General features: G+C 41.0%; 1 protein-coding gene across 1 annotated transcript in view; it reads right to left on the minus strand.

Moving 5' to 3' along the window:
* Positions 1–17,129: 17,129 nt before the first annotated feature.
* NALCN (sodium leak channel, non-selective) overlaps positions 17,130–25,260 on the minus strand; it is a 535,846-nt gene continuing 527,715 nt past the window's right edge. Inside the window, exons 42-43 of the mRNA XM_006846666.1 lie at positions 23,367–23,484; positions 17,130–17,328 (exon numbers count right to left, since the gene is read on the minus strand). Coding sequence (XP_006846729.1) covers positions 17,135–17,328; positions 23,367–23,484 — 312 coding nt within the window. The 3' untranslated portion in view covers positions 17,130–17,134. The remainder of the gene's footprint in view (positions 17,329–23,366; positions 23,485–25,260) is intronic.

A 25,260-nucleotide genomic window follows, 5' to 3' on the forward strand; every position in this document is an offset into this window, starting at 1 on the left:
TTCCAGGCTGCACCCAGGGATTGAAGGTATTCATGTAGCTCTGGCAGTCTCCTTCTACATTAAAACAAAACAAAAAACATTTGCCATCAGTTTGATTCTGACTCATAGCAATCCATGTGTGCCAGTAAAAGGTCTGCTCTCCAAAGAGCTTTCAATGGCTGGTTTGTTGGAAATAGATCATCAGGCCTTTCTTCTAAGGTCCCTTTATTTTTGAGTGCCATTGAGTTTGTTCCAACCCATAGGGACCCTGTATAGTGTTTCCGAATAGTGGCTAGCGAGCTTGAACCTCCGACCTTACAGTTCAAACGACTTTGCAGTCTGGTGCATTAAACCACAGCACCACACCAGGACTCTAAGGTCCCTTTGGGTGGACTCAGACCTCTAAACTTTCAGTTAGTTGCTGAGCATGTAAACCTTTTCACCACCCAGGGACTGTCCATTCCACATACAGGCATATCTCGGAGACATTGTAGGTTAGATCCAAAACATCACAATAAGTGAATATCACCCTAATGACAGTCACACGAACTTTTAATTTTCCCAGTGCATATAAAAGTTATATGCATAAAAGTTATTTTTAAGACAGGGGTAGGGAGGTGTGGGAGGTGGGGGAGGGAACAATAGAGCACAGGGCAGGGGGTAGACACATCGGACTTTAGGTGTTGAGGAGGGCAATACACAAGAAAGGGGAGAGAGATAGAAGAACAAAGTAGATAGGGGAACACTTAGGTAGGTTTGCATGGGCTAAATGGGACAGAGGCAAATAGTGATGTATGCTTAACCTTGTTACAATAGGGCTCTGTGGTACAGGGATCAAGGCATAGTATGGAGAGGGAAAATAATGTTAAGATGCTTGACTGTCTTGTGAATATTGGTTTCCCTTGCCTACTATTATAAAATAGACACTTGAGTGGGATACAAAGGAATATTGGGAAATATGATTACAGAAAGCTTGTAAGCCATCGTCAGCCTCTAATTGATTGGAATACCTAAAAGGAGTTGCCCAGTGAAATAGGCCTCTTGCAGAGACTTTACAGTGTATAGGACCTAAGGTGGAATCCTGAGCCCCATCCAGAACCTACTTAGGTGGGACATTCCCACTAGAAAGGACAAGCAGACCAGGCTAGAATAGCTAGAACAACAGAATACACATCTCCAAAGAAATGTCTTCAGGAAAAACCCAAAACAAAAATGGCAGTATGATTGACTACTACAAGAATAAGCAAGTTGTTTGCCAGGGAGCCATCAAGGCAAGCAATCTAGTCCCTTCAGGACAAACCCTCTTCCAAGACTGAAATTCAAAGGGAGCACATGAGCAGGTATGTAAGTTTACTGTCCACCACGTTGATCTACTGGTGAGTGGGAGAGGGGAGAAGGCAGAAATGAAGAAATGGGCTGAGTTCAACCCATTTGAAGAGGAAGGGCTGGTTGATCTGAAATGTGGTGTGACCTGGGAACTCCTGAGCCCATGGAAAAGGACGGAGTCACAGAGGGCTAAAGCAGAGAGTGAAGCATCCAGCTGATATGAAGTGAGGGGCGATGCACAAGAACACCCAAAGTTGCAGATAGTACTCATTTGACCTAGCCTCACTTGATCAGAACTCGGCTAGAGGAAGATTAAAAAAAAAACCAACAACTATTTTTGATAAAGGAAACAAGTGTAAATTACTACAATTTGATGAATCTGACCTATGCTTATAGATGTAGTAGCTCAAATTACCAACTTAAAGGGAAGGTGTCCTCACATCAAATACCAACTGTATTGCTCTGGTAGTGTAGTGGTTATGAATCAGGCTGCGAACCTTAAGATCAGCAGTTTGAAACTACCAGCTGTTCTGTGGCAGAAAGATGAGGCTTTCTGCTGCCATAAATATTTGCAACCTTGGAAACTCTGTACAGCATAGCTATGAGTCAGAACTGACTCCACAGCACATCACGACCACAGTGATCCCCTCTCTCTATAGGATAGATATGGACAGGGAACTTAGACACTGGCTACCTAAAATGATGGGGTGATAGAGACATGAAGTGACTGACTTACAAGTTTTCAAGACAGAGTTTAAGAGTGTGCAGGGGAAGGTAGAGGTCCCACTGAATAGTTTTCATCTTGTCTAGATGGGTCTGGTAAAAAGAGATGGGAATAAGATTCTTATGATACAATATCATGACTAATTGTGACTGTCACAATTGTAAAGGTAGAAGTTTTGTAACAAAACAGGAGAGTAGTTAGTCTTACAGTCCAGAAACAGAGGACTCTAGGACCATCAAGGGAGAAGAGCACAAGTGGAATGAGGGACCCTATCTGGAGAAACAGTGAGCGCAGAGATGGAGGCAGAGATGAGGACACACAGAGAGAGAGAGAGCAGCTGAGAACTCTAGACACATGGAAAAAGAAAGACTGAGTGCTGGAAGCCAGGAGACAGGCCTGCAAAATGTGCCTTTTGTTTGTTTAAGTTATTATATATTCCTGAGTGTTTTTGTGTACATTGCCCCCCTAAAAAAACAACAACAGAGGGAATAGAAGCAAATACTGTTGAATGATGATGCACGGAGGAGATTGTAACCACTGCAATGAAATGATGGTGTAAAACCTATCTTCTCCCATGTAAATCCAAAACAAATTCACTCAGTTCACAATATAAACTTAAAGAAAAAAAATTACGTTTGGAGGCTTGGTGGTGTAGTGGGTTGCCTGTTGGGCTGATAGCATCAAAGCCAGCAGTTCAAATATACCAGCTGTGCCACTGGAGAAAGAAAAGGCTTTCTTCTATAAAGATTTACAGCATCAGAAATCCACATAAGGTCACTGTGAGTTGCACTGGCAGTGAATCCGCAGTCTATTAAGTATGGAATGCTGTTGTTGTGTGCCCTCTGGTCACTTCCGACTCATATTGTTAGGTGCCATCAAGTCAGTTTTAACGCATAGCAATCTGATACATAACAAAATGAAACAATTCTCGGCCTTGCGCCATCCTCACAGTCGTTGTTAAGCTTGAGATCATTGCTGTGGCCACCATGCCAATCCATCTTATTGGGGGTCTTCCTCCTCTTCACTGACCCTTTATTTTACTAAGCACTAAATCCTTTTCCAGGGAGTGTCTAATGTATGAGTGACAAAGTCTCGCCATACTGGATTCTAAGGAACGCATGGCTATAATTCTTTCAACACAAATTTGTTTGTTCTTGTAGCAGTTCATGGTAGTTTTAATGCTCTTCACCAACACCATAACTCAAATGCATTAATTCGTCTATGGTCTTCCTTATTCACTGTCCAACTTTTACATGCATATGATACTTTTGAAAATACCATGGCTTGGGTCAGGCACAACTTAGTCCTCAAGCTGACATCTTTGCTTTTGAACACTTTAAAGAAGTAGTGTGTAGCAGATTTGTCTAATGCAATATGTCATTTGATTTATTGATCACTAGTGGCGCTGTGAGTTAATGTGCCAGACTGTAAAGGCATTTGAACTGCAATGTCGGCAGTTCAAGCTCACCAGTCACTCCTTGGAAACCCTCTACAGGGTCGCTATGGATCGGAATTGACTGGACGGCGCTTAACAACAACAATTCCCATGAATGTTGATAGTGGATTGAAGCAAAATGAAGTCTTTGACAATGTCAATCTTCTATCCAGTTGCAATTATTTTATTTATTGGTACATGGGTAAGAATTTTTTTGTTTTGTTTTGTTTTTGTTTTTTTTTACATTGAGGTTCTACTCATATGGAAGCTGTAGTCTTTGATCTTCATCAGTGTTTTAAGTCCTCTTTGCTTTCAGCAAGCAAAGTTGTATCATCTGTATATATGCTGATTGCTAATGAGTCTTCCTCCAATCCAGATGCCATGTTCTTCTTCATATAATCCAGTTTCTCTGGTTATTTGCTCAGTTTACAGGTAAATATGGTGAAATAATAAGACTCTTTCCTGATTTTAAACCATCAGTATCCCCTTGCTCTGTTCCAATGACTGTCTCTTGGTCTACATACAACTAAGTTTTTCGGAATACTCATTATCCCTAGCTTGTCATGATCCATACAGTCAAAAGCATTTTTATAGTCAGTAAATCAAAGGTACATCTTTCTGGTCTTTTATGTTTTCAGTAAAGATACATCTGATATCTGCAATGATATCTGTCATTCTACATCCTTATCTGAATCTGGCTTACACCTCTGGTAGTTCCCTGTCAATGTACAGTTGCAGCTGTTTTTAAATTAACATTAGCAAAATTTTGCTTACATGATATAAATGATATTGACTAATAATTTCTGCATCCCGTTGGGTCACCTCTCTTTGAAATAGGCACAAACATGGATGTCTTCTAATCATCTGGGTAGGCAGCTGTGTTTCAAATTTCTTAGCATAGATGAGTGAATCCATCCAGTGCTGCATCAGTTTGTTGAAAGATTTCAGTTTGTATTCCAGAAATTCCTGGAATCTTGAACTTCTTCTTTCAACACCATTGACTCTTAATCATATGTAGTCTCTTGAAATGGTTGAATATCAACCATTTATTTTTGTTACTGTGATTCTGTGTATTCCTCCCATCTTCTGCTGATGCTTTCTGCATCATTCAATATTTTGCCCATAGAATCTTCAATATTTCAAGTCAGTGCTTGAAATTTTTCTTCAGTTCTTTAAACTTGAGAAATGCTGAGTTTGTTCTTCCCTTTTGTTTTTCTAACTCCAAGTCACTGCACATTTCATTATAATATTTGACATCATCTTCTCGACTCTTAACAAACCATATAGGGTTTCCAAGGCTGTAAATCTTGGCGGGAGCAGAAAGTGTCTTCTTTCTCTTTTAGAACAGAGTGGCTGGTGGACTTGAACTGCTGACCTTGCAGTTTAGCAGCCTAACTTACAAATTGTGACCCACAATCGCAGCAATGCTCCTTAAGTGTGTAATTTGTTTTTGTTGTTGTTGAGTGACATTAAGTCAGTTCCAACTCAGCATAGGGTTTCCGAGGAGTGGGTGGTGAGTTTGAGCTGTTGACCTTGTGGTTCAAACTGACTTTTCAGTCCTGCTCTTATCTTACAGTGCCACACCAGGACCCCTAAGTGTGTGATTGTTGTTGTTGTTGTTGTTAAGTGCCGACGAGTCAGTTCTGACCCATCGTGACCCTGTATAGGGTTTCCAGGCAGTGACTGGTGAGCTTGAACCGCTGACCCTGTAGTTCAAATAGATTTGCACTCTGGTGCATTAACCCACAGTGCCACACCAAGATGCCTAAGTGTGTGATAGCATTATGAAAATACTTGAAATACTGTGAGAATTATTAAATGGTGACACAGAGACATGAAGTCAGCACATGTTGTTGAAAAACTGGAGCCAATAGATTGGCTCGCTATAAGGTCATCAGAAACCTTTAATTTGTAAAAATATTCAATATCACAATAAAGTGAAACAATAAAATGAGGCATACCTGGACTTACTCAGAAAAGTGGACCTCCCACTTAACTTCTGAAACATGGATCTTGTGTGTTTCTGGGCTTCTGAGAAGGGAGAAAATTCAAATGCTGAGGGTTCTAGTTAAGGCTCAGGCAGGCTCTTAAAGGTCATCTTTTACCCAATGCTGCCAGAAGACAGACCCTGTGGTCTCTACTCTTTACTTACAGTCACTGCTCAACCGATCTCATCCATTCATGGCTTTAAATGCCATCTCTCTGCGGATGCTCCCAAATGTGGAACTCTCTCTACTGATCCTGGCTTTGTGTAGTCAACCAGCAAATTGACATCCTCCGCCTTCTCCCTTGGTTCTGGGTAGGAATTCCAATAATCCATAACTTCTCTGCTTACTCTCAGTATTAGATATGCCCAGTGGTCACCTTGAATAAAAATACAGTCACAATTCAGAAACTAGAATGTGCAATAGGGTCATGATAAGTCAAAATCAATGAAAGGGCAGTGGATTTGGTTTGGGAATTTTAAACTTGATTTGATGCCAGCTCTTCTCCCTTCACCTTCCTCAGACCTGTCTGCTTCACGCTGGAAACCTCCTTTGGTACACAGCATATTTACTCTTCTAAAGGAGTCCTGGTGTGGAGCTCTGGGTTAATGCACAGGACTGCAAAAGTCAGTTTGAATCTCAAGGTCACCAGTTTAACTTCACCAGCCACTCATAGGAAATCCTATACAGGGTCACTATGGGTCAGAACCAACTCAGTGGCACTTAACAACAAAAGGTGTCCATGTCCTAATTGCCAGATTCTGTGAATGTATTACCTTTAATGCAAAAGAGATTTTACAAATGTGATTAAATCATATGGGGAGCTAATCCTGAGTTATCTCAGTGGTCCAGTGTTGTCAAAAGTGTCCTTAAAAGTGTGTGAGGGAGGCAGAACAGAGTGATACAATCTAAGAAGGACTGGATCTGCTATTGCAGGCTTTGAAGATGGAAAATGTGGACCACCAGCTAAGGAATGCAGGTAACCTCTAGAAGCTGGAAAAGGCAAGGAACTGATTCTCAGAGAGTCATCAAAGAAAGGAAAATCTCACTGACTGTAATTGTGCTCACTGAATCTCATTAACATGTTTGATGTGTCTGCCTGGCAAAAAGGCAAATGTCCTAGAAAATCAGGACACAATGCAGGGCCTGAGTATCACTTACCTTCAGACTGCTGAGTGTAAAATTGAGCAGATGATGTAAGAAGAAGTTGTTTCAAAAACTAGACAGTTAGCGGATTTAAATCTGTGTGAAGAGTTAAGAAGAGAGGATGCATCTGTGTGTGAGGCCACATGTTGTGTGCTGTGGAGTCAGTTCCGACCCATAGAGACCCTGGACAGGGTTTCCGAGGCTGTAAGTCTTTATGGGAGCAGAAAGCCTCATCTTTCTCCCATGGAACAGCTGGTAGTTTCGAACTGCTGACCTTGAGGTTAGCAGCCCGATTCGTAACCACTGTGCTACCAGAGCGGCTTGTGAGGCCACATAGAAAGGTTCAAATTTGAAAGGGCAATAGTGTGACCAGCTCGCTGCTCCTTGGGAACTCTGTATAGGGTCACTATGAGTTGCAAACAACTCATCAGCACTTAACAACAATAAGTAGGCTGACAGTACTTTTCCCAGAGGATTTTAAAAATAAGGAATCCTGATCTTGAGTATGGTTAGCTTGAGAGCTGAGGACAGTTAAGCTTAGATGCTAAGAAAAGGCTGCATGAGGCCTGGACCGGTTGTATAGGAGGGGTAGAATATGTTTAGATATTGATGGTGAGAACCAAAACCATACCTCATAGTGACCCTGCAGGGTTTTCTGGAGTCCTGGTGGGCCACTTTAGGGTAAGCACTGGAGTGCTAACTGCACGGTTGGTGGTTCAAACCCACCAGCCACTTCTCAGAAACCTATTTTAGGGTCACTATGAGTTGGAACCAACTCAATGGTTGAAACAATATTTGGTTTTTAAGTCTGTAATTTTGGAATGAATGGCTAGTGTGTTCACACTGCTTGATGATAAGTGTTGTTGCTATTGTTGTGTGTTGTCAAGTCGATTACAACTTATCAAAACCTGTGTAAGGTTTTAAAGTAGCAGTTAGCAGTCCAGTGCTTATTCCACAGCACCACGCCAGGATTCCTGATGAATATTAGCCTGAAATTCTAACCCGGAAAAATTAATTGGCATTATTTACAAGTTCCTGGGTCCAGATCTAGGAGGTCAGTAGATGATAGGTGTATGATCCTGGTGTGGCCCTCCAGTGTAAGCACTGGACCACAGGGTTGGTTAGAACCACAAGGTTGGCAGTTCAAACTGACCAGTCGCTCCTCAGAGACCCTACACAGAGTCATTATGAGTCAGAAACAACTCAGCGGCACTTAACAACAACAACAACAACATGTGTCTTTGTGGGGAAATGGATGTGAGACATTTTGTTTCTTTATCCTTCAGTTACTTCCCCAAATATCTATTTTTTTGTTTCTCATTCCATCCTCACAAATGATATTTGAACAGTTCAGTGCTCCCACCTAAAAATGTGAACCCCAAATCAAAAAGAGAATTGATGTTCTGCATGTAGAGAGCTGCTAAAAGAGGAAAGTTTGGAAAGGCCACCCTTTTCCCATCAATTACTAAACTCTGTTGAACTACTAAGATCCGGTAAGAATAGCATCTTTCAGCATTTATAATGGGAAAGATTAACTATTGATCCAGATGGTATGGATTACTTTGTGTCCCCTCAAAGGATATTGTGAAATACTAATACTACAACAAACCTTTCAACTTGTGGAAAGCCACCCTGGGGGAGTTACGGTTAAGCTGCTAACCCAAAAGTTGGTGGTTCGACCCTCCCTTCCACTCCAAGGGAGAAAGATGAGGCAGACAGTTTTCTTTTGAAAGATTTACAATCTTAGAAATTTAGGAATCCTTCTACTCATTCCTATAGAGTTCCTAGAAGTTGGAATCTACTCAACAGTAATGGCTTGTAGATACCTGTAGTTGTGACCTTGCTTGGGAATCAAGATTTCCTTTAGGTTTGTTCATGAGTTTATACCAGCTTGGGACAGGTTGTAGACACACCCTTTGAGTGGTGTCTTATAAAAGGATCAGAATAGACACCGTCACACACAGGAGTAGGAAACTGCTTGAAGATCGATCCATCAGTAAGTCAAGGAACACAAGAGTTCCTTAGAGCTGATACCCTAATTTGCAATTCTAGCCTTAAACCTGTGAGATAATAAATTTATATTCTTCAAGACCACTTGTTGTTGCAGTCACTGTGTCAGCCCATCTCATGAGGGTCTTCCTCTTTTACACTGACCCTCTTCTAAGCATGATCGGTTCACACATAGCAACAATTGTGAGGATGGTGCAGGACATGAAAGTTTTGCTCTGTTGTACATGGGTCTCATAGTGACCTTCTATAGTGTTTGAGGCTGCGAATCTTTATGGGAACATCTTTCTCCCTCGGAACAGCTGGTAGGTTTGAACTGCTGACCTTACTATTAGCAGTCCAGTGCTTAGCCACTAAATAATTAAGACACTAGGAAATCAAGAATAAAAGAGAAAAAATGAAAGTTACAATTAGAAAGGTTGTAAGAGAATGTTGGAGGAGAAAGTTCCAGAAAATGGCCAGCTTATTTTTGTGATTTCTATAACCTAAGAAGAGATGATCACAGTACAGTACTGTTTTAAAGAGCAAGTTAGTTTGAGCCAGAAGAATGAGTCAAGATTGGTGGACTCCTATAGACCTTCTCATCCCACTAAATGTCCTATTCTAACCCCAGCCCTGTTAAATTTCCTCTGCCAACACATGAATTTGACTTGCAGGTTGTTCTCACTTAGAGAACTGAAGTATGTAAATATTTATACTACCTCTCTCTCTCCTTATTTATCCTCTGTGGATTATACATGGGCCCCCACGTGTTCCTTCTAAAACAGGGGCCTTGTCATATTATGACAATTAAACTCCTTTCCATCTTGAATGATTTTCTTTTTCTCTGTAGTCCATGTAGTAGTGGCATGAAAGTTCTTCATGATCTTGACCAAACTAAACAGTCCAGACTTCTCCACACATTCCTATTTAGAAGACATTGAATTTGCTGAGTCATCTACTGATTCTCGGTTTCATAATTTTCTGCCTTTGGTTCCAGCCATCATTCTGTCTGTTATTTCCCCACATGTGCCTATTTAAATCTGATTTTTCTTTTTTTAATTCCTGGTTCAAGTGGCACCAGTACTACAAAGCACCCCTTGATCACCACTACTCCTTTTATATGGCAGATAGAAGACTTGCCTTGTATCACAGGGATATCCGCCTCTCGTCTCCCTCACCACATTTCCATCAAAGCGTTGTGCTGGTACGTTGTTCGTCTCTGAACTCTTCAACAAAGCCCAGCACAGTAACTTGCACATAGCAAATGTTGAGTAAATATTGATGAAATGAAATAAACAGAATAATCTACTCAGGTGAAGGAGTTAGACTTGAGACTTTAGAGAAGGAAGAGTGGATACATGAGTAAATAGAAAATCACCAAGATAGAAAAGAGGAATGTGTTCATTAGAGAGGAGTTAAGATGCTGGACCACTAACCGAAAAGTAGCCATCTGAGCCCACCAGAGGTGCCTAGGGAAAAAGGCGTGATAGGCCTCTGAAAAATCAACTATTGAAAATCGTATGAATTGAAGTTCTATTCTGACCTCCACTGGGTTGTTATAAGCAAAACAACAATTGCTATCAACTTGATTCTGACTCTATGTTTGTAAAGTATAGCTGCTCCTTAGGAGTTTCAATGTTGTGACCTTTTGGAAGCTTTCTTCTGAGTTATCTTTGAGAAAGTTCCAACTGTCATCCTTTTAGCTAATAGTTGCGCAACCAAGGGACTCTGGGTAATACAGCATTGTTGTTGTTGCTGTGTGCTGTCCAGTCCCTTCTCATTCATTGCTACCTCGTACAGGGTTTTTAAGAGTAGCAGGTGGGTTTGAACTTGGGACCTTGAGGTTAGGAGTCCGGAGCTTATCCTACAGCAACAAATCAGGAATAGGTTTATACATTAGAAAACTGCTTTTTTGTTAGTTTAGAAGTTCCCTGGTGGCTAGAAATGAGGATTTGGGAACCATGAGAGATACCATAGAAGACTAGTTAATGTAGAGACTTGAAATATGAGGACATAAGTGTCCAGGTGGTGCTGTAGGAGCAGCATTGAGTGGCTAACCACAAGGTCCACCCCAGCAGCTGTTCCATGAGAGAAAGATGAGGGTGTATGCTCCACTACAGATTTGCAGCCCCAGAAACTCTATACAGGATCACTATGGCTTCCATCACTCATCTGTCAGTAGGTCCTACTGCGGCGGCTTGTGTGCTACTGTGATGCTGGAAGCGATTCTACAGTTAATTTAACTACCAGCAGGATTACCCATGGTGGACAAGTTTCAGCTGAGCTTCCAGACTAAGAAAGACTAAGAAGAAGAAGAGGCAGACCACTACTGAATGTTTAGCCACTGAAAACTGTATGAAGAGCAGCAGGCCACCGTCAGATATAGTGCTGGAAGAAGAAAATATTATAAATAGCACCAGAATAATGTCAGGTATAGTCCTGGAGGAAGAGTTCCTCAGATTGGAAGGTACCCAAAACGTGACTGGCTTCTCAAAGTAGAGTTGATCATGATTACACAAATTGAGTAAAGCTCTCAGGACCTTTATTTGCCAATGGGGCACAACTCAAATAAAGATAAACAGCTGAAAACAGCCTTTAATAATCGGAACATGGAATGTAAAAAGTACAAATCTAGGAAAATTGGAAGTTATTAAAAATGAAAAGGAATGCATAAAGGTATTGATTAGGTGAAATTGACTAGTATTGATTATTTGAATCTGACAATCATATGGTTTATTATACCAGGAAAGGAGTTCTGGTAGTGTAGTGGTTGTGAATCTCACAGTCAGCAGTTCAAAACTACCAGCTGCTAACCTCACAGTCAGCAGTTCAAAACTACCAGCTGTTCCACAGGAGAAAGATGAGGCTTTCTGCTCCCATAATGATTTATAGCCTCGGAAACCCTGTACAGGTTCGCTGTGAGTCGAAACCAACTCCAAGGCACATAACAACGACAACAACTATGCCAGGAACAACAAATTCAAAAGGAATGGCATCATATTCATCATTATAGAGAGCATTTCAAGATCTATTTTGAAGTACATACAATGTGGTCAATAATAGGATATTATCCAGAAGACCCCAAAAAAGATTACTTTTCAAATTTGCATACCAATCAAGATGTATTAATAATTACTGGTGATTGGAATGATAAAGTTGGAAACAAAGAGGAAGAATGAATAGTTGGAAAATATTGCCTTGGTGATAGTGATGATGCTGGCAATCACATGATAGAATTTTGCAAGATCAATAACTTTATCATTGCAAATACCTTTTTAAAACAGCATTAAGGGACCTCACCAGATGGAATACACGGGAATCAAATTGACTACATCTGTGGAAACTGACAGTGGAAAAGCTCCACATCATTAGACAAAACAAAGCCAGGGACAGATTGTGGAACAGACCATCAATTGCTCATATGCAAATTCAGGCAGAAGCTGAAAAAAATTAAAATTAGCCCACTAGAGTCAAAATATGACCTCGAACATATTTCACCTTAATTTAGAGACCATCTCAAGATCAGATTTGATGCATTAGACACTAATGACCTAAGACCAGAAGAGCTATGGGATGATATCAAGAACATCATACATGAAGAAAGAAAAAGGTCGTCAAAAAGGCAGGAAAGAAAGAAAAAACCAAAGTGAATGTCAGAAGACACTCTGAAACTTGCTCTGCAGCATAGAGTAGTTAAAGCAAATGGAAGAAATGAGAAAATAAAAGAGCTGGAGAAGATATGTAAAGTATTATAATGAAATGTGTAAAGACCTGGAGTTAAAAAACTGTTAGGGAAGAACTCAAGATGAAAAGATGAAAGAACTGAAGCAAAAATTCAAGCCTTGACTTACAATACAGAAGGATTCTATGGGCAAAATATTGAATACAGCAGAAAGCATCAAAAGAAGATGGAAAGTATACACAGAGACACGGTACCAAGAAGAAATGGTTGATCAACCATTTCAAGAGTTAACATATGATCAAGAACTGATGGTACTAAAGGAAGAAGTCAAAGGTGAACTGAAGGCATTGGCAAAAAACAAGGCTCTGTGAATGGATGGAACACAAATTGAAATCTTTTGGACAAAACGATGCAGCACTGGATATACTCATACTCATCTATCCTAGAAATTTGAAGACAGGTACCTGGCCAGTCAATTGGAAGAGATCCATATTTGTGCCCATTCCAAAGACAGGTGACCCAACAGAATGAGGAAATTGTCTATCAATATCAGTAATATCACATGCAAGTAAATTTTGGCTGCAATAATACATCAACAGGAAACTTAAACTGGATTATGAAAAGGATGTGGAACTAGACTAGGGATATCATTGCTGACATCAGGCGAATCTTAGTTGAAAGCAAAGACTACCCTAAAGATCTTGGCATGAGCAAGGAGGACAAACATCTGCTCTGAGTGAGGATGTGGTATTTGTTGAGGAGAGGTGAGGGTTGAGCTGTGTTGAGGTTAAGATGAAAAAAGGTAGATTACCCAAAACAACATTTGGTGCATATTGGGGAACTCTCCTTTCCAGCCTCATCAGCTCCCACAAATTGACATTGTTGAAAGCATCTTTTTAGGAAGCTCTAGCTTGGGTATAATGCAGGTACACAAGTCACATTCTCAAGAGTCTGTTTTATGGATTTTCAAGGTTGTCTGGAAACTGAAAGATCATTGAGTACAACCAATAGGGACAATTCCAGGATGATGATCTCTTTCTACAACTCAGCAGGAGCTATGATAGCATCTGACTTGCCATCTGCATTTTTGTTTCACTTACCTCTGGAGGGACAGAAGCCAACAGTTATTTGAACACACATTGAACACTGAGGTTTCAGGACACTTCCTTTTCAAAACCTATCTCTCTACTCAAATGCCACCCTGTGGACACAGAGGAGAAAATGTAAGATGACTGAGAGCTCACGCAGATAATTATTTTGGTGTGTTTTTGGATTGGTGCAGAGGAGGCATTTTATAAAACTGACCTCTGAGGAGCAGGAGCTACATTAAAGAAAAGGAAGCGCAGTTTTCTCAGAAATACCAATCCCAAATCAACTCATTGTTTAAACCTTGGCCTGAGGTAGTTCATGAATCTGATTTTAAGGACAGTTGAGAAAACTGGAAGCTTAAAAATTGGTCATCTAAGGATTCTGGTAAAGGAGTCACGTGGCATTAGTTGCCTATCAATTCAGACTAAATATATCCAGTAAATGGTGTGAACTTCTCAGGTAACTGAAGGGATTGAATTCCCCTCCCTTGTCTTTTTCTTCAAAGGAGCCCTGGTTGTACTGTAGGATGAGTACTCATAGACTGCTAGCCATAAGATGGGCAAGTTCCAATCCACCAGCCGCTCCTCTGGAGAAAGATGAGGCTTTTTGCTCCTATAAAGATTCAGAGCTTTGGAAACCCAATGCAGGGTCATTAAGAGTTGGATTAATTCTATGGCAGTGAGTTTGGTTTTGGTTTGTCTTTGGTATACACAAGTAACTGGGTTTGAGTTAAAAAAAATGGTATGAATCTCATTTAAGATGATATGGAGAGTAAGTAGTAGATCCAGGACTTCCGTAGCTCATAATCTTCTGTCTGTATCAGTGTTTTCCAAATGGGGTTCCTTAGCACACTCTAACAGGTAGGGGCTGAAGTGGGGGTCAGGGAATGAGAGGTGGCTATGTGAATGGGGTTCTCATTGGGCTCCTTTGAAGGACTTTGTTTGAAAAAGAGTGGCACTACTTATTAAACAATATATTGAGAACCACCCATCTACAGTATGCCTTCTACAAGGAGAGAGGCAAACACAATCATTCAGCTGGCTTCCAAGATGCTTTTGTTGAAGGCTTCTAATTCTGGTTTTTCTTCTACATGCTCTTATCTCATTCAGCTTTCGCTGGGCACTAATAGCCAGTCGCTGATGATGGGCGTTGCTCTGCAACTGCCATTAAGAATGGAATGAATAGCACCATTGGCCTAATCATTTTCTCCATCAGGGTTCCCTTTGAGTTGCCTTGAATTGCCATATGCGCATTGCATGTGTGGTCTGTTCTCTCCTGCGGGCTCCTTGTCAAGTCTTCAAGGCTTACGCTTTCTGGTGTCATTGAATCAAGAGAGTGCCTGTAATTAAAGGCAGTGGGTGGCAGGCTGACAGGATCAGTGTCAGGGTCTGGCCCCCTAAGGACAGGGAACATCATGGCCTAAGTTTTCCCATCTGTGGAACCTGATTGTTTATATTTTTATGCATCAGTGGGTAAAAGCTAAAAGCGGGTGGTACTTATCTTCTCTAGCTTGCTGTCTGCTCTACGTGCTTTGGGAACATAGTAGAGGTGAGTTGCAAAGGAATTTTGTTTTTCTCTGTGTAACTTAATTGAAAATGTAGGGTGCTATGGCTTTCAATACATTGCTATTCTGCCCCTTGCTTCACTGCAGAATGAACAACAATGATGTTCTGCTGAACATCAATTACAGACATTTTAGGAAGGGCTCAGCAATTTTGTGAGAAGGAAGCTGTATTACTCAAGTGTAATGAGCCAAAAAGAAAGTCTCGTTTTTATGCAGCACGAGTACAGGCTCATGCCCTAGACATATAAGTGCATTTTCTGCTTCATTGTAGATTTGAGAGGCCCTCAGTATTCACTCAGCTTTATCGGCACACATGTGAAAGAAATATTCTGGCTCAGGGAGCTAAGCTGAAATGAATATCAGGGACAGAACTTTAGCCAACTAATTATGGACTGAATATTTAAATACAGAGTTTGCAAAGTCCCAGAGACCTAATGGTCCCTCCCACAGCCCACACACAGAAAAGCATGAAAATTATTAGCAATTCCATTTAACTTCTTTTACAAATCCAATTTTATTTTGTTTTCTTATGTACAAAAGGTAAAGCCCAAACGAAAATAAAACCAAAAAAAAAAAAAAAAAAAAAAATCCTTTTGACTGCACTGACTTTATTTTCCCACTATTTCCATTGTCACAGTTTGTCATATCAGCAATGGGCTGCCACCAGCAGGCCTCATTTGTCTCAGAAAGAATATCATAGCAAATGTGTCTAGTTCAAGAATGTTCAAGAAGAGAGATCATAAATCAACCTGGGGCAAAGGATTCTGAGATAATCACGCAATTTAAAAACAATCAAAACATCAAATCTCCAACCAAGAATAATGTAGGTAAAGGTCTAAACCCACTTCCACTTAGGTGATCCATCCTTAAGCAGTCCAATTGCACTTTGTGATCACGTTGCATTTCTAATTTCCAAGAGGACATGGACCACTGATGTGTGAAACAAATTCAATTAGGTTGTGGGACACCTAACCTGTGAGTTCGGAGCAAGATTTTGCAGGGTCCCATCATTTCCATAGGCAATCCTGATATCAGAGGAGTGCTTGCGATTCTAACATAACAGTGGTATATAAGGATCAAGTGATATGACTCAACCCATTTATAGTAAAAGCGACATAATCTGGGTAAGAACTAGAGTCAGTGATAACATCACACATGCCAAGATTTTATTTTATAGGCTGAATCGTATAGAATTACCCTTGTTGCTAAACTCCCTTTATTAAAAGACTTTATAAAAAGAGATTTATCATTTTTACATCAGGAAATCCTCGAGTGATCCATCTACAGGCTTGTGTCCAGCAGACTAGCTCCTGGGCCACACACTTTGCTGGCTGCTTGCATTCACAATTCTTTTGGAAGCTGGCAACAGGTTCTTTAGAGTGACTGAGGCTAGAAATGGGCTTGTTTTGATTTCTAAAGATGGTTGGTTGGTTGGTTATGTGCCGTGGAGTCGATTCCGACTCATAGCGACCCTGTACAGGGTTTCTGAGGGGGTTTTAAAAAGTTCATTGAAAACTTCCATTTTCCCAGGAACACGTCAAAGCCCTCTAATACAGAAAAGAACCAAGGAAAATGAATATATGGTTAAAAACTCAAGAGCTGTAGTTTGTAAAACTGATACCATTTTAGCAAGAGCTCAGTGCTGAGCATTGCAGACCAATCATAAATAATACAATCTTCCAAGAGCAGTATTTCTAGCTGAAGTGGGAAAAAGATGAACTCAAGCTATAGGTTCTGTACCTTAAATATCAGCCTCTTTGGGCTTAGCACTTTTTGGGGAAGGGGAGGGGGTGGTTGGGGAGGTGGAAAAAACATATTGTAATGCATATGAGTATATATGAATATACACTTTAGAACACAGAGACAAAATATATGGATTCAAAAAAAATATCTACACCTATTTCTGATACGGTTTCTAATATTACTAATACTGCCATTGTACAAATTTTGGTGAACACACAGTATTAGCCTGTCTTATACACAACTTTGACAGGCCTTATTGTTACTCCTTCCTGTGACATAATGAAAATCAATTGAATAAAAAAACAAAAAACCTTGTGACAAGTTGGAACTGAATTTTACAATTGTTACAGATTGGTCACGGGACAATGAAGAATAGGATCAGAAAGTAGTTTGGAAATTATTGGCAATTCCACTTAAAGTCTTTTATAGTATCTTTAGGTGTTGTGGGACTGTTGTCTGTACTGGTTTCCACCTAAATATCCAGAAGGTCATCTCCACTTTCGTCGCTCTCCACAGTCAGCTGCCTGGTCCACCACTTCTTCACTTCAGAACCACAGGAAGCTGTATCTGCCATAGGGTTCATTTTGCACACGACTGATTTCATCGTCGTCCTCCCTCCAAACCGCAAGTTGACAGAAGACACCGAATGGCTTATTGGTTTTGGTGCTGTGGAATTAACAAGAGTCTGGTCAGGGAAGCCTTTCTTGGAAACCTGGTGTGACACTGTAGAAAAAAGCATTGGACTGGTAACTGTGAGGTCAGCAGGCTCAAACCCACCAGCGGCTCCTCGGAAACCTAAACAGGGTAGCATCGAGTCAGAACTGGTTAATGGACTTAGCAACAACAACACGAGCAATTTGGTGGTGTTTCACCCTAAGGCAAATCATTCCTGGAAAACCATGAGAATCCTATTCATAATGCTTTAATCAGGCACGTCCCACCTGTAGATGTTAAATATGAATACTTTTTAACACTCCATTCTTTATATTCATAACAGAATTAAATTGCACAGCATCGTTATGGGTCAGAATCGACTCGATGGCACTTAACAACAACAACAATGGACCACTAGTAATACCAATAAAAAACAGCTTTAACTATGAGATAATCACAAAAGCCACATGATCACTGTAAATTGTAAGTCAATGTCGTAGAAGTATGTGTGTGTCAGTATTCATGGTATATGTATACTGTTGTTAAGTGCCATCGAGTCGATTCTGACCCATAGCGACCCTGTATAGAGTTTCCAAGGAGCACCTGGTGAGCTTGAACCACTGACCTTACAATTCAAACAGCTCTGCAGTCTGGCGCATTAACCCACAGCGCCACACCAGGACTCCTGGTATATGTATGTATATACAGCAAAAACAGACAAGGAAAAGTAGAGCTAAGGGAAGAGACATGGATAGGAGAGAAAGATATGCAGAGAAGTATGGGAAAACAAACCATAAAAACCCTAAACCAATCACCCACCAACTCCTGGTGATCCCATGTGGGTCACAGTAGAACTGTGCTGTTGTTTTTAATGTCTGATCTTTTGGAAGTAGACCACCAGAATGTTCTTCTGAGATGATTGAAACCTCCAATCTTTCAATCAGCAGATGAGAACATCCATCTTTTATACCACCCAAGAACTCCATGCAAAGAAAAATTTTGTAAGGAAGATTAATTTTCGTGTGCATGTATGAAGTGTGTGATATTAGTTAAAAAGAAGTAATTATCAGTTTCAAATATGACTCAGGACTTTCATCGTTCCAACCCAGGGGCCGGAGTACAGTGCATTATGCCTTGTGAAGGCGCTCATGGCTTGGGACCCCACTGTTGCTGTGATGGTTTAGCTCTGTGACCTGTAGAGATGTGCCTGGGCATTGCTTTGACTTTGAGCTTCCTCAATTGTAGAATGGAGTGAATGCAATTTTCTTTACTGGCCTTATCATGATGATTAAATAAGATTGAGTGAGGCAGCCTGGAAAAGTACATAACATAGCACTTGGTGCATTGTTGTTGTTGTAAAGTGCCGTCGAGTCAACCCAACCCATAGCGACCCTGTGTAGGGTTTCCGAAGAGCAGCTGGTGAGCTTGAACCACCAACCTTGCAGTTCAAACGGTTTTGCAGTCTGGCACATTAACCCACAGCACTATACCAGGACTCCAGCCCCCCATAAATGCTCTTTTCTCTTCAAATTTGCTTCCTAAATTCAACAGGTCCCTAACATCATGCCCCATTAATTGTCACCATTTCTGACATTTGGGCCTCTGGCAGTTAACAACAAGGCATGGATCAGGAGCCCCTGATGGTGCTATGCTAAGTGCTCAGCTGCTAACCAAAAGGGAGATGGTTTGAAGCCACCAGCTGCTCCTTGGGGAAAGGTGTGGCAGTCTGTTTCTGTAATAATTACAGTGTTGGAAACACTGTGGGGCAGTTCTACTCTGTTCTGTAGGGTCCCTGTGAGTCTGAATCCACTCCATGACAATTGTTGTTGTTGTTAGGTGCCATAATAGAATCAGTATCGACTCATAGTGACCCTATGCACAACAGAGCAAAACGCTGCCTGGTCCTGGGCCAACTTCACTATTGTTGCGATACTCGAGCCCATTGATGCTGCCACTTTGCCAATCTATCTCGTGGGGTTCTTCCTCTTTTTCTCTGACCATCCACCTAACGAAACATGATATCCTTCTCCAGTGACTGGTCCCTCCTGACAATATGTTCAAAGTATGAGAGACAAGGTTTGGCCATCCTGGCCTCTAAGGAGCACTCTGGCTGCACTTCTTCCAACACAGATCTGTTGGTTCTTTTGATAGCCCATGGCACTTTCAATAGTCTCCTCTAACAGCATAACTCAAAATCATCAATTCTTCTACAGTCTTCCTTGTTCATTGTCCAGCTTTTGCATGCATATGAGATTACTGTAAATACCATGGCTTGGGTCAGGTGCACCTTAGTCCTCAAGCTGACATCTTTGCTCTTCAACACTTGAAAAAAGGTGTTGTGCCGCAGATTTGCCCAATGGAATACGTCATTTGGTTTCTTGACTTGCTGCTTCTGTGGGTGTTGATAGTTGATCTAAGAAGAATGAAGTCCTTGACAACTTCAATCTTTTCTCCATTGATAAGAATGTATTTTATTGGTGCAGTGGTGAGGATTTTTGTTTTCTTTGCATTCAGATGCAATCCATACCACAAAGACTATGATCTTTGATCTTCATCAGTAAATGTTTTAAATCCTCTTCACTGTCAGCAAGCAAGGTTGTATCATCTGCATATCACAGGTTGTTAATGAGTCTTCCTCCAATCCTGATGCCACATTTTTCTTCATATAACCCAGCTTCTTGGATTATTTGCTCAGCACACAGGTTGAATAAGTATGGTGAAAGAATACATCCCTGTTGCAATTTTAAACCATTAAACACTTAATTTTAAACCATTCAGTGTTCCCATGTTCTGTTCACACAATTGCCTCTTGATCCGTGTACAGATTCCTCATGAGCACAAATAAGTGTTCTGGAATACTCATACTTCACAATGTTGTCCATAGCTTGTCAGGATCCACACAACCGAAAGCCTTTGCGTAGTCAATAAAGCACAGGTAAACATCTTTCTGGTATTCTCTGCTTTCAGCCAAGATCCATCTGATGTCAGCCATGATATCCCTGTTCCAAGTCCTTTTCTGAATCCATGACAATAGGCATTTGGTTTTATGGGTAGGCTTGCATGACTGAAGGCACTTTTGACATCATTCTCTCTTTTATCCATTTAAGTAACTACCAGAACTGTTCATTTCCCCCTAGACCATCTCTCTTAGCTGTTGCTTCAGTTTCTTGACTGTTGCAGCCAGCTTTGGTCTGGATCTCAACTCTCTACTTTGCTGCCAAGTAAATCTTTTTAAAAGATAGACTCTGAATGTCACATCTTGCTCAAAAATTTTTATTGGCTCCCAACTGCCTTCTGAATAAAGCTGAAACCACTCAGCCTCCTCATGGCTTGGCCCCACCACGTAGTCAATCTTGGTTCCTATTGTTCCCTGCTTTGCCTTAGCCAGATTCAAGTGAAATCCTCTCTGATCCCTGAACTAGTTCCTGGATATTAAAAAGGGTATGTTTAGTCTTCAGTGTTAATTAAAAGTCACTAAACAATCCTGGTGTGTTGCTGGACTGCAAAGTTGGTGTGAACCACAAGGTTGGTGGTTTAAGCTCACCAGCTGCTCCTTGGAAGTCCTATATATAGGGTCACTATGGGTCAAAACTGGCTTGACAACAGTGAATAACAAAAAGCAATTCTAGCCTCAAAATTTAAGTTACAATGTCTTCCATTATAGAAGAGTACAACATCTTTCATTTCTGAGTTGGGCTGGGGTGAAATAGAAATACAACCAGGATGTTCCTAAGAGGTCAATATGGTGAGATTTCATCTCTCAAACTTCAGACATATTATCTGGAAGGACCAGTCCCTGGACGAGGACATCACACTTGCTCAAACTGTAGGGTCAGCAAAACAAACAAACAAACAAACAAGATTCCCAATGAGCTAGATTGGCACAGTGGTAGTAGCAATGGGCTGAATTGTGAGGATGGTTCAGGACCGGGCGGTGTTTTGTTCTCTTGTGCATCAGATGACTATGAGTCAGAACTGACTTGATGGCACCTAACAACAATAACAGGGACACAATTAAAGAGCATTATGAGGCCCCTTCATTTTGTGAACCTAATGATCTATTGGAAAAACTGCTTATGGCCAACACTGGGTTGTGTATACCATTGTTCCCTCTCAATCCCAGAATGCCTTTAATAAGATTATTCTGGCTTTCTGACCCCTGCTAATCTTGCTGTTGTTGTTATATGCTGTTGAGTTGGTCCAATTTATAGCAACCCTGTATAGGGTTTCTGAGGAGCGGCTGGTGGGTTTGCAACAGTGACACTGCAGTGAGCAGTTCAGTGGTCATCCTACAGTGCCATACCAGGACTAATGTACACACTAGTAAAATGTAGAAACTATAGTATTTTGAGGATTAAATGAGGGAACACTTAGAATAGTAAATGGCACACTGTAAGTGTTATACTTGTGGTTGTTAAGTGCTGTCGAGTTGGTTCCAACTCATAGCGATCCTGTATAGTGTTTCCAAGGAATGACTGGTAGGTTTTAACCACCAATCTTTCAGTTCAAACTGCTCTTGGGGTCAAGTGCTTATCCTACAGGGCCAGTACTCCAAGCGCTCTACTAAGGGGCTTTAAAAAGTTACTGGTAAAATTCAGTAATCTTTTATTTCCATTTTCCCCTGAACTTTTCTTTTAATGTTTTAATGTGAATTGAGTGAAGTTTTATGGAGTACATCAGTTTTCTATTGGACAATTTGTTCATATTTTATTTCCTCTTACTGATTGCAATCCCCACAATGTAACATCACACATCCTACTTTCTCGTTGCCTGTTTCCATTCCTTCTTCTTTTCTCACCCTTCTTAACTTTGTCCTTGAGTAAATGCTGCTCTTTTGATCTCAAATGGTTGATTGTTCTAAGGTGTGCATATCTCACAAGTGGGATTGTTCCCTTATACACCTGTCTGTTGTTTGCCTGAAAATTTAGCCATGGGGGCGAATTCTGTTACTGACCTGAAGGGTGACTAAGACTATATTTTCAAGGGTACTGATAGTCTCTATCTCACTAGTAAGTCTGGTCTTTTTGTCCCCCATTTCTCTCTCACTCTATACATGACCTTGCAGAATTGATGATCGTTGTAGCCAGGCACCATTGAGTTCTTCTGGTGTAATGGTTGAAGAGACTGATGTTCCCATGTTCCGTTAGTTCACTGGACTAACGTTTCCATGTGTCTTAGATTTTCACCACTCTAGTTTCTTCCAGACAGGGAGAGACCAACAGATGCTTCTTAGATGGCTGCTCGGGAGCTTTTAAGACCCCAGACAATACTCAGCAAAGTAGGATGCAGAACATGTCTTTGTGGACTATGTTATGCCAATTGACCATAGTGTCCACTGTGACTATATTCCTGAACCCCCAGGCCTAGCAACTCATTCCTTCAAGGTGCTTGGTTACATCTAATGAACTGTTTGAAACCCCTCTCCTATAAGTGCTGTCTTTGTTGGTGCTGTATTTATTATTGAAATACAGAAGATGTAAAGATGGTGAGCAATGCAGCTACAAATGCCTTGTATCTTCTTTGATCGCTTTGAGATTCATTAGTAGAATGATTTTATCTGCCCATTCCCTCTCAGACTAAATACATTCTGCCTGAGTTTGACAACTGCACACAAGAAGCCTGTTGGAAGTTTTTTCCTTGTTTCTTTCATTATCTTAACTATAGTGTTGTACGTGGTTAATAGGTGCTGTTTTCTCAAACATGGTAACTTAAAACTGTTGTTGTTAAGTGTCAATGAGTCGGTTTTGACTCACAGGAGGGTTTCCGAGGAGTGACTGGTGGGTTTGCACTGGCAACCTTGGGGTTATCAGTCTGGTGCTTATTCTCCAGCACTACACCAAGAACCCAAAATTAGAGCTAATAAAGCTGTATTTGGAGAAGAGTTGTTCTGAGGGAGTATTTGTGATAATGAAACATACTTTTCATTGCTTCACTTAAGTTACTAATATAAGTAACTTAAGATGCAGACCTCTATTTTGAATTCACACCTAAAACTCATAGAGTAAATGCCTTTAAAACATTTCATTGGAGAAATGACTTGATATACATACCTGAGGGCAAGCGCCATTGACCAAATTTCCTTTGAGGTTTCCCAGCATCTCCTGAGTCTTGCCGACTTCCTCCTCTATCAGACAGTGTAGGGCTCAGAAGCTGTTGCTGGCTGCTCGTCTGCATGGGAGAAGAATTGAGCAGTTATAGCTCTTCAAAAATACTACTTTGGTAAAAATATATAGAATGATTTTCTATTTTAACCATTAAAAAAAATTTAAATGAACTTTATTTCAACATATTATTTATTTCAACTATATTCTGTGGTATATAGGCTTAAAGGTAATTTCAATATATTTTTTTAATGCTTTATTGTGAATTATGTGATAGTTTACATGGGAGGACATCAGCTTCACATTGATCCCATCTATATCATTTTCTTGCCATGGTTACAATCCCTTTCATGCATCATTGATCAACCAAAGGGTATACCCCGCAAGCCTGACCCCCTGTCATCCGCATACTGCCCCTCTCTCTCTCCAGGTCCAAAATCTCCAACTGTTCCATCTCCCCACGTCATCGTCTCTGCCTCCATCCCTGACATCACTGCTTCTCTGGGTGGGGTTCCATTCTCCGCTCTTCTCCTCTGATGGTGTCAGGGACCTCCGCTCCTAGACTGCAAGGTTAATCACTCCCCTCCCTTAGCCCCAAAACATCCACCTTTACATTTCCAGCCCTTACAATCAGTCCTGATAACAATTATTCACTATTGTATCACAAGGAACCTATCCACATCTCCTTTCATCAGCCCTGACTAGGCAGAATGGATGCTACTCAGTGGAGACTCTACCTTGCTCCACAACCTCTGGATCCAGGTTCTCTCTTGAAAACTTGTAAGCCAGTCACTTCTTGCCTATGTAGCCACCCCATTCTGGGTAGCCAATGTCCAAGTTGCCCATTCCTGTCCTCTCTGTGTTTGGAGGAGGTGGGAATGATCCTCGCTGTGAAGATTTGTTCACTCTTTCGAGCTACTGCTTCCATAGGTATATGTCAAGTTCATCAAATTGTATCAGGTTATTCTTTTCTCCCTCTTCTTCTTCTGTTTGAGCTCTGATCCTCCAGGTCAAGTGGGTATTATTTACAAGTGTGGGTGTACTTATGCATGTGCCCTCTCTTCTTATCAGCTGGACGCTTCACTCTCCACTCTAGTCCTCTGTGGCTATGTCGCTGACTCTGGGTCCAAGAGTCCCCTGGACTTGGCATATTGCTGGGCAAACAGGTCTCCATCTGGGTTCACAGGAGTCTATTTAGTGTTGTAGGTTTTAGCTCGCATCTTCATTGCTGTTTTTCCGTCTTCCCCTTATTAGTGATGAACATGGTCACCAATCAGAGCATGCATTCCCATTGAGCCTTAGTCTTAGAAGGGGGTTTGCCTTGAAGGGGACCCGACCACTTGCCTTGATGTCTCCTGGGCAAGCCACTTGTTTGTTCTTATAGTAATCAGTCGGCCTGCCCATACTGTTTTGTATTTATTTTAACCATTTTTAAGTGTACAATTCAGTGACATTAGTTACATTCATCATATTATGCAACTGTCCTCATTATCCACTTACAAATGTGTTTAATCACTCTAACTAGAAACTGGAGTCCTGGTGTGGTGCTGTGGGCTAATGTGCTGAACTGCGAAGTCGGTTTGAACTGTGAGGTCAGCAGTTCAAGCTCACTAACCACTCTTTGGAAACCCTGTACAGAGTCACCATGGGTCAGAACTGAATCGACAGCACTTAACAACAACAACAAATAGAAACTATAGGTCACTATGAGTCAGCAGCACTTAACAACAACAGTAACAGTAACAAATAGAAACATAGTTCCACTTAAGAAATATCTCCATTTTCCTTGTCCTTCTAGCCTTGGTACCCCTAATAAGCTTGGTCTTCATGCGTTTTTCTACTC

The sequence above is a fragment of the Chrysochloris asiatica genome, unplaced genomic scaffold (genome assembly GCF_000296735.1).
Source record: "Chrysochloris asiatica unplaced genomic scaffold, ChrAsi1.0 scaffold00029, whole genome shotgun sequence".
NCBI classification, from domain to species: domain Eukaryota; kingdom Metazoa; phylum Chordata; class Mammalia; order Afrosoricida; family Chrysochloridae; genus Chrysochloris; species Chrysochloris asiatica.